The 14935-nt window shown below is 47.1% G+C and overlaps 1 protein-coding gene and 1 non-coding gene across 4 annotated transcripts in view; one reads left to right on the forward strand and one right to left on the reverse strand.

Moving 5' to 3' along the window:
* Positions 1 to 14935, reverse strand: part of EEF2K (eukaryotic elongation factor 2 kinase) — a 62946-nt gene that overhangs the window by 43183 nt on the left and 4828 nt on the right. For all 3 annotated transcript variants that reach the window (XR_009559040.1, XM_030871457.2, XM_060284909.2), the window contains exon 2: positions 5063 to 5375. Coding sequence is in view for 2 of the 3 variants with exons in the window: in XM_030871457.2 (XP_030727317.1) it covers positions 5063 to 5299 (237 nt within the window). In the remaining variant the exon portion in view is untranslated. The remainder of the gene's footprint in view (positions 1 to 5062; positions 5376 to 14935) is intronic.
* On the forward strand, positions 260 to 332 carry TRNAW-CCA (transfer RNA tryptophan (anticodon CCA)). The gene has a single exon. It is a non-coding gene; the product is annotated as a tRNA-Trp (tRNA).

Consider the following 14935-nt stretch of genomic DNA (forward strand, 5'->3'; position numbering starts at 1 on the left):
TTATACTCACAAGGAACATTTCTGGAAGGACATCCCCCAGGGAAACAGGGATCAGAGGTGGGAGGATTACTTTTCACCGTTTACCATTTGTACAGGTTGAATTCTTTCTACCGTGTAGGTATATTATTTACATATTATAAAATACATGTATTTTAAAGTTTGTTTAGATATGTGTATAGATTTATTACAGCATTGTTTGTAATAGGAAAAAAAGGAAACAACCCAAGTGTCCCTCAAGAGGAGGAACTGGCTAGGGAATTCCCTGGTGGTCCAGTGGTTAAGACTCCACGCTCCCAATGCAGGCGGCCCAGGTTCGATCCCTGGTCAGGGAACTAGATCCCACACGCCGCAACAAAGATCCCAGGTGCTGCAACTAAGACTCGGTACAGCCAAATAATTTTTTTTTTTTAAAAAGAGGGGGACTGGCTAGATAAACCCATGTACATCTTGTGATGGAATACAACTTAATTCACTTAAAAAACAGGTGATCTATATGTGCTAATTGGAATGATCCCCAAGATATTCTCAGACCAGGAAAACAATTCTTTTAAATAAAATTTTCCACTTTATTAAAAACTTGAAAACATATGCTTATTCTAGAAAATGTAGACATAGCACAGAAGTAGAAAAAAAAATGATCCTATCCTAAGACAATCTCTGTTGGCGTGTTGATGTACTTCCTTTTAGGGTTTTGTTTTGTGTGTGTGCACGTGTGTGTGTTTACAGAGCTAAATCATACTCTATATTTTGCTCTTTAAAATTAACTCCAGAACAGAAGCACTTTCCCACGTTATGAGAAACTGTATAAACATCCTCTGGTTGGCTGTCTGACATGCTACCCAGGGCGTGGCCCCCTGAACGATTCTGCCACCATCCCCCTGGGAACTCAGGCAAAACGCCCTGGCCTTGACAGTGACAAACTCAACAGTTCACAATACACGCCTGGTACCTGCCAGGGTGACGCCACCTTGGAGGAATGCCAGGTAGCCATTTTGGTTAAACAACTCAGTTGCCATGTCGACAGTAAATGAAAAAACACATTCAGTTTGTTGAGTGCCAGGGAGAGTGAGGTCTGGAAAACTGAGCTGCCATCTCCCTCTGAAGTCACCACTGGCAACAAGAACCCCATAGAGCCTCCCTTCGATCACCTAGGATGGTGGGCAGCCAAGAGCTACATCTCATCCTTAAACAGCCCTTCCTCTGAGTACTGGAGATGAAGTGCGATGGGACACAGCCCCTAGCCTTGAGGTCAGGGGCTGACTCATAAACAGAATGGCATTCAAGAATGACAGATGCACAGAAAGGTCTGCTACGAGCCCCAAGGAATGCCAAGGCGATAGCCAGGGCAGGGCGTCTAGGGAGGCTGAACAATCATTTTAACAGACCCAACTGAAAGAGGTTTCAGGAAGAGGCGTGAAAAGAGAAGCCTGGGGCTTCCCTGGTGGCGCAGTGGTTGAGAGTCCACCTGCCAAGGCAGGGGACATGGGTTTGTGCCCCGGTCCAGGAAGATCCCACATGCCGCGGAGCGGCTAGGCCGGTGAGCCATGGCCACTGGGCCTGCGCGTCCAGAGCCTGTGCTCCGCAACGGGAGAGGCCACAGCAGTGAGAGGTCCACGTACTGCAGAAAAAAACAGAGAAGCCTGCTGCAGGAGCAGGGAGAGGTGCAGGGCCCTGCGGACCATGAGCTACCATCGTCAGTGAGGATTTTGAACTTTCTCTTCCAGAATCGATGAGTTTTAAAGACAGCCAATTATTTTATAAATTTATTTATTTGTTTATTTTTGGCTGCGTTGGGTCTTCGTTGCAGTGCGCGGGCTTCTCACTGCGGCACCTTCTCTTGTTGCAGAGCACTGGCTCTAGGCACGTGGGCTCAGTAGTTGTGGCTTGGGGGCTCTAGAGCACAGGCTCAGTAGTAGTGGCTCACGGGCTCAGCTGCTCCACAGCATGTGGGATCGTCCCAGACCAAGGATTGAACCCGTGTCCCCTGCATTGGCAGGTGGATTCCCAACCACTGTACCACCAGGCAAGCCCAAGGACAGCCAATTACTAATGTTTGTTTAGGGGAGGGGCGGTTACCTGGCTGTGCTGCTTTATTTTTCTTCTGCTAAAAACATCCTTTTGCACACAGAAGTAATACATACGTGTAGTTTTAAAAGTTCCAATGTTTAAAAATATATACCATGTAGATAATCAAAGTCCCTCTTAATGCCACCCTCTCCCCCAGGGAGAATCACCATTAACTGTTGGATGCAAATTCCTTCTTTTTCTCGTTAGTAATTTTTAAATTGTTTTATAACATTATATGAGTTTTTGCTATGCAAATACTAATATATGTATATCTATGGTTTTTGATACAAGTGGGATCATATTTCAACTTGCTTTTTACTTCACAGCACATAAAAATAAAAATAGCTAATTTTTGTTTGTCCTTATTATGGACCAGCACTTTCCCAAGAGCTTTTCATGGATTTTGTTTTCTCCCCACAAAAAATATATCTTGTGTATATCTTGGCACTGTTTTTTTTTGTTTTGCGGCACGTGGGCCTCTCACTGCTGTGGCCTCTCCTTTTGCGGAGCACAGGCTCTGGACGCACAGGCTCAGCGGCCATGGCTCACGGGCCCAGCCGCTCCGCGGCATGTGGGATCTTCCCGGACCGGGGCACGAACCCGTGTCCCCTGCATCGGCAGGCGGACTCTCAACCAATGCGCCACCAGGGAAGCCCTGTACAAATGTTTTGTTACTTGTTCTCAACTGAGGGCGTACCTCCTCATGCGAGCTTTGCAGATATATGGTGGGGAACATTTTGGGTTGTCATGATGAATAGGGGAGAATATGGCATTTAATGAGCAGGGGTCAGACATGCTTAATGTCCTACAATATACGGGACAGTCCCACCAAATAAAGAATTGTCCCCACCTGAAACTAATGTAAAAGTCTATGTTAATTATAACTCTGAGGTATAAGTATTTTTTACTTTAATAACTATTGTCAAATGGTCCACAGTGGTTTCTGTTTTATGTAAATACCGACTATCTGTCCCTATCTGTCCTTTAGCAAGATAGCACCCAGTGAAGTGAGCTCAGCACTCATCCCTCTCCTGATTCTGAATAAAGCACCTGCTGTGTGCACGGCACGGGGGATGAATGATGAGGCCACAGGGTCCTGCCCTCATGAAGCTCACGTCCTAAGCCAGACTTATAGACAAACTTCCCTTTGCTGGATCACTCCGTCTGTGTTTCCTTTAAAGGATTTACCATACTGAGTTTTGTGGTCAGAGACTGTGTCCATCCCTCCCTGTCTGAGACCCTCCAGCTCCTGGACCCACTCAGTGTTTGCCAAAAGGCCAAACCAGGCTCATGGCTCCTCTGAACAGGCAGCTGTGGGTGGAGCCCTTCTAAGGGGTCTGCCCCACTAGGAGGCCTCCAGGATCCTCCTTCTCTGGAAGCAGCCCCCGTTCTGTGATCCCCGGCGCCCCACCATGCTGTGCCCTGGCCAGAGGTGACTGACTGGACCAGAGACAGACGATGCCTGACTCGGGCTGGGCCAAGCAGATTAGATTTTTCTCCTCTTACAGCTGGGATGGAAGAAGGTCAGATCTGTCTGCATGTGGCTCCGTCTGTAATGAGGGGACCCTGGGGCTGGGGGGATCCATTTTCCCACTGTGTAGACTGAGGTGCAGAGAAGAATAAAGAATAGGCAAAGAGAGTTGAGGGATGAGACAGAGAGAGACAGTCCTGTGGCCTTCCAGCTTCCTGCATCCGTCCCCTGAGAGGCCAGACATTGTTTCTGCCTGTGGGTCTCAAGAAACACTTCTTGACTGCTAGAATAAAGTTCCCTTTTTTTTTTTTCACTTGAGTTAGCATGAGTTGGTTTGTGTTTCACAAGCTCTGACCCCTCCGGCCCCCTCTGGCACCTGGATCTCCTCACACGTGGTACACGAGGCTGCAGGAATCCACGTTTCCGCGAGCCTTCCTGACTTACTGGAACAGACAGGAGCGCCAGGCTGCTCCCCTGTCTTCCCACGCTGCCCTCTGAGGGGCAGAGTGTGTGTTTCAGAAGCCACCTTAGGACAGGAAAGCAGGGCAAGCCGCAACCTGACCCTTCAGAGGCCCCCCAACCTCAGAGGGGACCCACAGGCCTATTTTGGGAGCTGCCTGCCCGAGAGAGCTAAGCTAGGACTCTGACTTGAAAGGAAAAATATACAACTGTCTGAGAACTAGAATTATTAATTTTCTAAAAACAGATTAATTCTGCAGTTAGAGAAGAATGACTTCAATTTCAAATCCCAAAGTGGTAATAGGCATTTTCGTTACAGTACAAACTGATATTTACTGTTTGTGAGGATTAACTTAAATAAGGATAACATTACTGCATTAAAAACTTTTTTTCACCACCAGTTATTATACAAAAGTCCAATAACGTTCGCCTTTCTCCCTCTTCTCTATACCAGCTTTGCCATGGTATGAACACAAATTCCTAACAAAATAAGTCCCCTCTTCCTCAATCCAGAAGAAGGGTGCCCAACTCTAAGCAGTGGCTCTTTTGGCCACAATCAACATGAAAAACTACATTTTACATCCTTTCTCTAGACCCTCATACACACAAATGCAGGGATGAAATAAAAATACTTCACAACCGCTCTGTCGGAGAACCTGGTCACCAACAACCAATTTGGTCACTGCATGTGAGTGTGTAAACGTGTGTGTACGTGTCCCTAAAATATCTTTACGACTGTCAGTGCTCTCTGATATTTTTCCCCCCTCCCACCTCCCTCTCCAATATTTTCTAATCTATTCTGTTCTGTTCTGGGTCTTAAAAAACTGGCCAAGGTTTCCACAACCCACTAGTGGGTACAGAGCAGCTATTCGTAAAACACTGCTCTAAAGTAATGAAACTTATATTAAAACAACCAAATCTTCCCAGGTTAATAGGCATAGCCTCAGATCCAGGATTTACGCACTGGCAAGAGTTTGGAAACAACCTCAACCAGCGACCCCAACCTCCCATCCCTATGGCAGGTGAGCTGGGCAGGGGGAGTGGGGGGAGGGGGGGACCACTCACCTTGAAATGGAAGGAGATGGCCGGGGACCCGCTGGAGCCGTAGCGCTCGCTTTTGGCTAGGTTGCTGTAGTAGTTATTAACCTTGGAATTAACATTCTGGTGTGCCCCCGGATCATCAGTGATGGGGCAGATGAAGTAACCCTCCTCACCATCGCTGTCTGCATCTGAATCACCAGCCCGGGAGGTCGGGCCGCCATCCACGCCTTCCAGGCGGAAGATGAGGTCTTCCTCTGCCATGTTCCCGGGACGCCCGTCTTACCCAAGGGCTGGGCGGCACAGCCAGAGTTACTGGGCAAATGCAGCAGTGAGGGTCCTGCAAGGAAGAAAGAGAATGGGTGCTGGGGTCCAGGGGCTGAGAGCTTGCAGGGCACCTCACCCCGAATGCCCCTGGCACGGAAGGAGCGGGTACCCTCAGAGTGAAAACTACTTCCACCTTTAGGGGAGACACTGGCAGGCAGTGTCTAGGAACATTTTAAATGTACAAACCCCTCCACCCGGTAATTCCACTTTGAAGAACTCAGCACTTGAAACAGAAAATAAATGCTTCTTAAGCCACAAGGCTGATGTTTTTAGAACATAAATTAGATCAAATCATTTCTCTGCTTGACACTCTCCAGCAGCTTCTCTTCACATTCTTAACAAAATCCAAACGCCTTTTAAGGCTACCAGGCCTGTGTTAGTCTGGCCCCTGTCCACCTCTCCTCCGGCCTTGGCAGCTCTCCAGGCCCATGGGCTTTCTTTGTGTTCCGTGAACACTGGGGGCCCATTTTCCACCTCGGGGCCTTTGTACTTGTTGTGTTCCCTGTGCCTGGAACAACCTTCCCAATCTCCCAACAGTGGGTCCTTCTCATCATTTGGATCCCAGCTCAAAAGTCACCTCTCCAGAGAAATCTTCTCTGATTCAATTCAAAGAACCCCTCTCAAACACACACCCAGTCACTCCCTAGCACATCACCCTGTTTTATTTTCTTCAAAGAGATTTTCCCAAGCAAGCCAAAATCATCTCATTTAACTTCTTTATCATCTGTAGCCCTGTTGCCTTAAGAATGCCTGGCATAGAGCAGGCACTCAACACACGTCCCCGGAATGGATGAGTGGCCTGAAGAGCGTTCTCTGTAGCACAATCAGTAACAGTAAAAAGAGGGAAGAGCCCACAAGGACCATCAATGGAGGCCTGTTATATAAACTACAGTTTTTCTACACCATGAAATACTGTGTGACTCTTACAAAGAAAAAGGAAGCTCTAGATACACAAAGACATGCAAAGATAGTCAAGAAAGAGTTCAGCAACATTGTAGGATACAAAAATCAATAGTATTTCCATATACTATCAATGAAAAAATCCAAAAATGAAATTAAGAAAACAATTTTATCTATAATAGCATCAAAAAGAATAAAAAACTTGGCTACGGGGCTTCCCTGGTGGCGCAGTGGTGGAGAGTCCGCCTGCCGATGCAGGGGACACGGGTTCGTGCCCCGGTCGGGGAGGATCCCACATGTCGCGGAGCGGCTGGGTCCGTGAGCCATGGCCGCTGGGCCTGCGCGTCCAGAGCCTGTGCTCTGCAGCGGGAGAGGCCACAGCGGTGAGAGGCCCGTGTACCGCAAAAAAAAAAAAAAAAAAAAAACTTGGCTAGGGAATTCCATGGAGGTCCAGTGGTTAGGACTCCACGCCTCCATGGCAGGGGACACGGGTTCAATCCCTGATCGGAGAACTAAGATCCCACAAATCATGTGGCCAAAAAAAATAAAATAAAATATCTAATGTTTAAAAAAACAAAAGAAGTGCTTGACTTGTACAGCGAGAAACAAAACGTGTCAGAAGAAGTGAAAGAAGACCGAAATAAGTGTAAAGATATCCCGTGTTCATAGATCAGAAAATTTAACATAGCTAAGGTGGCAATACTCCCAAAACTGATCTACAGAGTCAACCCAATCACTATCAGAATCCCAGTGGCTTCACTGAATAAATTAACAAACTGGTCCTAAAGTTCACATGGAAATTCAACGGACCCAGCATAGCCGAAAGAATCTCGTAAAAGTTACAAGAATCACACTTCCTGAATTCAAAACTTACTACAAAGCTAAAGTAATTAAGACAGGTGATAGTGGCATGAGGATAGACACAGAACTGAGAGTCCAAAAATGAACCCTCACATTTACAGCCAATTGACTTCTGAAAGGGGTACCAAGACAATTCAATGCGGAAAGAATACTCTTTTCAATAAATGGTGCCAGGACAAGTGAATATACACACGCAAAAGGATGAAGTTGAACACCTTCCTACATTATATACAAAGATTAACTCAAAATGGGGACTTCCCTGGAGGTCTGGTGGTTAAGAATCCGAGCTTCCACTGCAGGGGTCACGGGTTTGATCCCTGGTTGGGGAACTAAGCTGCGCAGTGTGACCAAAAAAACTAACTCAAAATGGATAAAAGGTTTAAATATAAGAGTAAAACTCTAACACTCTCAGAAGAAAATATAAGAGAAAATCTTTGTGACACTGAATTAGGCAAAGCCTTAGATAGGACACCAAAAACACAAGCAACAAAAGAATAGATACACTGGACATCATCAAAATTAAAAACTTTTGTGCTTCAAAGGACACCACCATGAGAGTGGAGAGATAGCTCACAGAATGGGAGAAAATTTTTGCAAATCATGTCTGATAAGGGACTATGTAACGGACTCATACTACTTAACAATAAAAAGACAAATAACCCAAATAAAAAATGGGCAAAGGGGGACTTCCCTGGCAGTCCAGTGGTTAAGACACCACGCTTCCACTGCAGGGGCACGGGTTTGATCCCTGGTCAGGGATCTAACACCCCACATGCCACGCAGCACAGCCAAAAAAAAAAAAGGCAAAGGATTTGGACAGACGTTTCTCTAAAGAAGATACACATGGCCAGTAAACACATGAAAAGATACTCAACATCATTAGACATTAGGGAAATACAAACCAAAGCCACACCCACTAGGATAGAATTTTAAAAGTGGAAAATGACAAGTGTTGGTGAGGATGGGGAGACACTGGAAACCCTCATACACTTTTTTTTTTTTTTTTTTTTTTTTTGCGCAATACGCGGGCCTCTCACTGTTGTGGCCTCTCACGTTGAGGAGCACAGGCTCCAGACTCGCAGGCTCAGCGGCCATGGCTCACGGGCCCAGCCACTCCGCGGCATGTGGGATCTTCCTGGACCGGGGCACGAACCCGCGTCCCCTGCATCAGCAGGCGGACTCTCAACCACTGCGCCACCAGGGAAGCCCCCTCATACACTATTAACGGAAATGTAAAATGGTGCAGTCACTTTGGAAAACAGCCTGGCAGTTTCTCAAAAAGTTAAACACAGAATTACTATATGATCCAGCAACTATACTCTTAGGTATATACCCAAACATGTCCACAACAAAAACTTGTGACATATGGTTCATAGTAGTATTACACGCAATAGCCAAAAGGGGAAACATCCAAACACCCGTTAACTGATGAATGGATAAGCAAAATGTGGTCTATATATACAACGGAATGCTCTTCAGCCACAAAAAGGAATGAAGTACTGATGCTAAGTGAAAGAAGACAGTTCAAAAAAGACCATATATTGAACGATTCCATTTATATGAAAAGTCCAGAGAAGGCAACTCTATAAGAAAGTACGTGAGTGGTTGCCTAGGGATGGGGGAGGGGAGAGTCGGGGGGAAATGGGGAACAATTACTAAAGGGTTTCTTCTGAATAGATGAAAATGTTCTAAAACCGACTGTGTTGGTTGCATGACTCTGTTAATACATTAAAAAACCACTGACTATATTAAATCCACTTTAAATAAGTTTGGTAGGTTTGTGAATATACTTCAATAATCTAATGTTTAAAAAAATAAAAGACATGGGACTTCCCTGGTGGCACAGTGGTTAAGAATCCACCTGACAATGCAAGGGACACGGGTTCGATCACTGGTCTGGGAAGATCCCACCTGTGGTGGAGCAACTAAGCCCATGTGCCACAACTACTGAACCTGCGCTCTAGAGCCCACAAGCCACAACTACTGAGCCCACCTGCCACAGCTACTGAAGCCCGCACACCTAGAGCCCGTGCTCCGCAACAAGAGAAGCCACCACAATGAGAAGCCCGTGCACCACAATGAAGAGTAGCCCCGGCTCGCTGCAACTAGAGAAAGCCTGAAGGCAGCAACAGAGACCCCATGCAGTCAAAAATAAAATAAATAAATGTTTTTTAAAAAGATTAAAAATAATAATTAAAAAAAGAAAGAAAGAAAAGAAAAGGAAAAACCGTTACATTTAAAAAGCAAGTTCGGGCTTCCCTGGTGGCGCAGTGTTTGAGAGTCCGCCTGCCAATGCAGGGGACGCGGGTTCGTGCCCCGGTCCGGGAAGATCCCACATGCTGCGGAGCAGCTGGGTCCATGAGCCATGGCCGCTGGGCCTGCGCATCCGGAGCCTGTGCTCCGCAGTGGGAGAGGCCACAATAGTGAGAGGCCCCCGTACAGCAAAAAAAATAATAATAATAATTAAAAATAATAATTAAAAAATAAATAAATAAAAAGCAAGTTGCACAAGAGCAGTTACATTATGGTGATCCTATCTGTGCTAAAAGAAAAGGTACGTCCCTGAAGGGCCCACAAGAGCGCTGCCAGCACTGCGATGGGCAGTGCGACTGGGAGCTGGCGGGTGGAGGGAAGTTTTTAACATTTTGTACACTTCTGTACTGTTTTAAGTGTTTTTTTTTTAATTTATTCATTTATTTTTGGCTGCATTGGGTCTCCATTGCTGCGCACTGGCCCTCTCTGGTTGCAGCGAGCGGGGGCTACTCTTCGCTGCGGTGCGCGGGCCTCCCATGGCGGTGGCCTCTCTTGTTGCAGAGCACAGGCTCTAGGCACGCGGGCTTCAGTACTTGTGGCGCACGGGCTTAGTTGCTCCGCGGCATGCGGTATCTTCCCAGACCGGGGCTCGAACCCGTATCCCCCGCATTGGCAGGCGGACTCTCAACCACTGTGCCACCAGGGAAGCCCTGTTTTAAGTTTTTACAAAGCTGGTTGCTTTCAATATAAAAAAAAATTTTAAAGTGAAAAAACTTTAAAAATTTTTAAATCAACTAATTCCAATTATTCTTAACAGCTGTTTCCATTGGGAGGCAGTTTTCTAGACCTGAGGCTTCAGCACTTTCTTGACAGTCATCAGAGCAAGAAATATATTTATATCCTAACCCAGTACCCACCTACAAAATGTAAGTGAAAATTTCAGGAAACTGTACTTAGCCTTACTTTGTACAATGCCCTCTGCTATTTTTGATTCCACTTGTTTTTCTTTCTTTTTTACTCTTTATCTTTAATGCACCACCCACACTGATTATTCAACTCAGTGTGAAAATTGCTGCTCTGGGTGTCAACCTCCGAGTTTGCTTCTGACCCTCTGGGCAATACAGTCATCGCCTGGATCCGATGCCAAAGCCACCTGATCTTGCTTGTTACCAAAATCGTCCCCGGGCCCTGTGCCCACTTCTCCCCACTCTCGGCCGCTCCCAGCCCCAATGCCTACTCTGCCCTGGTCAGCCCCTGGCCAGAGTCCCTGCTGACCAAGAGACACGGTTGCCTGGAGCTGCCAGCAGCCCAGCCAGGTTACTGGCCTCTGGGGCTGCGCTGGTGCCAGGAGAGGGGCCGGAGCCACAGCCTCAGCTACGGAGCTCCAGGCAGTGTTGCCCAGCAGTTAAGAGCCCGGGCTCAGGAGCCAGGCTGCCAAAGGGTGCAAATCCTAGCTGTGCTACTGGTGACCTTGACTAAATTAGTTCATCTCGCCAACTTCCCCATTTGTGAGGGGAGCTGAGCGGGAAAGTGGCCTGACTGGGGCTCCACAGGAGTTCACAGGGGAATTAGGACCAGAATCCCAGCCCTTGGCCACATCCCACCACAGACCTGACATTTTCCTGGGCCCTGGGAAACAAAATGAGCTGCAGACAAGCAGCTGTGACCCTAGTTGGCACAGTGCCTTGTACCCGGCAGGCACTTGATACGTTTTCCAGAACTGAGTGAGGGGGATCTGTTTCATGGCTTTTCAGTTGTCATACATTTGCTTTGAAAAGGCAGCTGTGGCAACGCCTGCTAACTGTCCCCCGACAGCTATTCTCTCCTTATTAATAACAGAACCACTGCTTTTTAGCTAAGCATGCGGCACTCATAATAAGGTCTACGTTTCCCAGATTACTTTGCAATTAGGCGTGACCATGTGACCAAGTTCTGGCCAAGGGGATATGAGTAGAAGGGTTCTATGCAACTTTAGGAAGGGTTTTTTTTTTTTTCAATTTATTTTATTCAAGTGTAGTTGATTTACAATGTTGTGTTAATTTCTGCTGTACAGCAAAGTGATTCAGTTATACATACATTCTTTTTCATATTCTTTTCCATTATGGCTTATCACAGGATATTGAATATAGTTCCCTGTGCTATACGGTAGGACCTTGTTTATCTAGGGAATGGTTTTTAAAAAGAGGGAGTGTACCCTTCTGCTCTCTCTCCTTCCTGCTGGCTGGAATGCTGGTGTGATGGCTGGAGCTCAAGCAGCTAAATTTATTCATGAGAAGGAAGCCATGTGCCAAGGATGGCAGAGCCATGAAACAGAGAGAGCCTGGGGCAGCTTATCTTACATCATGGGGCACCATAATTATCCTGGACTCACAATTTTCAGAGTTTGCTATCTAAACTTACATAATAGACTATAATTTTCTTTTTTTCCTACTACTTGCTAATTCTATCTGGTCCAGTACCCCTTCTCTCCCATGTCATAAAAAGTCACATCATATCTCTTATGACAAGTTGATGCCTGGGCACGTCAGCCTAGGAAAACTGTGGTCTCAATCCAGAGACCTAACTTGTAGCTGCTTCCACATCTGCCCATAAAGACCGGACACCTGGAGGATGGTGGATTCCCCTAGACAGGCAAGGAGCCCTCACTGGCCCATAACTCAGCCCCATGATGCCTGTTCCAATACCAGCCTCTTAGGAATCTCCATCTAACCTGGGCTTTGCCCGGCCCACAGAGGGCCTCTCTGTGAGCAGAGAGACTGAGACCAGGAGCAGAACCCCAGTTCCCAAGACATCAGGATTCTCGAGAAGCTCTCCTCTGCCCTCACTCAGGCATCCGCATCTTCCCCTCCCAGGCCCTGACACATCCTGGGAAGATATTTCTATGGAGAGGCAGCTGAGCAGAGTTCTGAGTCAGACCCAAGTTCAAGCCCCAACTCTGCCACTTACTAGGTGTGTGACTTTACCTCTTGGCCTCGGGTTCCGCATTATAACCTGGGATGCAGAGTTGTACCCAACCCACTAACCTGACAGTGCCGGCACAGAACAAGCACTAAGACTATAATTATCATCATCATTTTTAGTACCATCAATAAAGGGGGCTGAATCCTGGGTCCCAGCCAGGCTGGTGACCTGGACGCCTGGTTAGTAGCCATGCCAAGCTTCTTCAGGGGTCCTCAGGGAACAGGCTGTCTTCGGCTCTGGCCACTGAACCCCTGCTCTCACTGCGTCTTGCTGTAAAGGGCTTCTCTGGCAGCCACTGGGGCAGGAAACAATGATTGCAGTGCCTAGGTCAAGGCCTGTGGGCCAAGCTACAGTGACCACCGGCCCTCCTTGGGGCTCCCCTCACCCCCAGGAGCTGCCTTCCTGATGCAGAAATGATCTGGAATCTCCCACCCACCACTCCTGGGAGCCAGCACCCCAGAGCCAACATGGGGTGTGCTGGGCCACCAGTACACACACTAGTATATGGCCAGCATGGCAGAACTCAATGGTCTTCAACTGCAACCACAATGGACCGGGTGACTTATGGACCACCTCGTGTCACGCACCTGTTTCTGTTTGGGGATCTGCTTCTCCCCCACTCTCCAGTCATGGGGTTGGGGATCCACCCCCAGGTAATGGGGTGTGTCACATGACCCCACTAAGCCAATCACAGCACTGGGCACCTGGCCATAGTGATTGGCTCAGAGATGGGCATGTGACTCAAGTCAAACCACTATGGCCTAATCTCAGGTAAGCCTGGGGCTTTAGCGTGAGCAACTGGAAGAGAAGGTCAGTCCTTTCCTGCAGGATGTTAATCTGAGACAGGGGCTGAGGCCACCAGAGAACAAAGCTGACTTTTGGTGAAGAGCAGAACAAGAGATGAAGAGAAAAATGAACAGTGATGACGTCATTTGAGATTCTGAATCCAAACATGCCTGGGACTCATAGATACAGAAACCAAAAGTAGTGTGGACAGGGATAAAGGGAGGGGCAAGTCAAGATATATGCGCTACTGTGTATAAAATAAATAAGCAACAAGGATATATTTATAGAACAGGGAATTACAGCCATTATTTGTAATAACTTTTAATAGAGTATAATCTGTAAAAACACTGAATCACTATGCTGTACACCTGAACCTACTATAATATTGTAAATCAGTTATACATCAATTAAAAAAAAGTTGGTGAAAATAAAAGAAACAAAAACCAAAGCTCAGTGTAGTGCCCGAGACAGTTTGAATCCTGGCTACCCAGCTAGGAGCCTGAAACAACAGACTCCATGTGGCAGGCTGGGACTTCCTTGAGTCTCTACCTGCACTGGCGCCTGGCACTGAGCAGGGCTCATAAAGTGCTAATCAGATACCTTTCCAGGCTGAGTTTCATTAATTTGCTGCCGGTGGGGAGGGTAACAAGGTGTGACATCAGGAGTTACTAAGTCAAGCCTCCAGCTAAGAGTTCAGGTCAGTGACTTATTAACATATATACCCCCAGGATGTGGGGGTGCTCATGAATAAACATTTATTAAAACTATTTCAAGAAATAATACAGTTCATGTCAGAGAAAAAGGACTGATTTACAGATGTCCCCACCCAAGAACCAGTCCCCATTCACAACCAAGTTCTCACTTCCCTGCCCCTGCACCCTAAGGACACTCTTTCTGGCATGCCTCTCCCACCTGCTGCCAAACCCCTCTGTTCCCTTCAAAATCCAGCTCAAATTTTTACCCCCTCCGGAAAGGCTTCTCTGGGTGGTTTCCAGTCTGTAAAACAGGGGACAGCTAACCCCTGGAATTGGTAGTGAGATCAAGCCCAAGAGGCCTGACAGGGAACTGTCCTCAAAAGCACCAGCTGCTATTACGCTCTGACCATACCCCACTCCCCAATTCCTAAGTCACTTCCCTCCTCCCAGGCCCTCCGTAAGCATTTCCATCATACCCAGAGACCCAACAGTCTATGTCACGGGCAGAATAATGCCGCTCCATAGATGCCCACGTCGTAATTCCCAAAGCCTGTGAACATGTTCCCTTATGTGGCAAAAGCGACTTTGCAGGTGTGATGAAGGATCTTGAAATGGGACAGTATCCTCGATTATCCAGTGAGTCCTTATAAAAAGGAGGCAGGAGGGTCAGAGTCAGAGGAAGAGATGTGACAATGGAAGCAGGGGTCATAGAGAAATTTTGAAGATGCTATGCAGCTGGCCTGGAAGATGGAGGAAGGGGCCACGAGCTAAGGAATGCAGGTGGCCTACAGAAACTGGAAAAGCATGGCAACAGATTTTCCCTACAGCCTTCAGAAAGAACATGGCCCTGCTGACACCTTGGCTTTTGAACTTCTCATCTCCAGTACCATAAGAAAAGAAATTTGTGTTGTTTTAAGCCACTAAGTCTGTGGTAATTTGTTACAGTGGCAGTAGGAAACAAATAGAGTCCAGAACAGTGGGGTAATTTTGCCCCCTCAGGGGACACTTGGCAATGTCTGGAGACACCGTTCGTTGTCACACCTCTGGGAGTGCAACCAGCATCTAGTGGGTAGAGGCCAGGGATGCTGCCAGCATCCTACAATGCACAGCACAGCAC

Source organism: Globicephala melas, chromosome 15, assembly GCF_963455315.2.
Source record: "Globicephala melas chromosome 15, mGloMel1.2, whole genome shotgun sequence".
Classification (NCBI taxonomy): Eukaryota; Metazoa; Chordata; class Mammalia; order Artiodactyla; family Delphinidae; genus Globicephala; species Globicephala melas.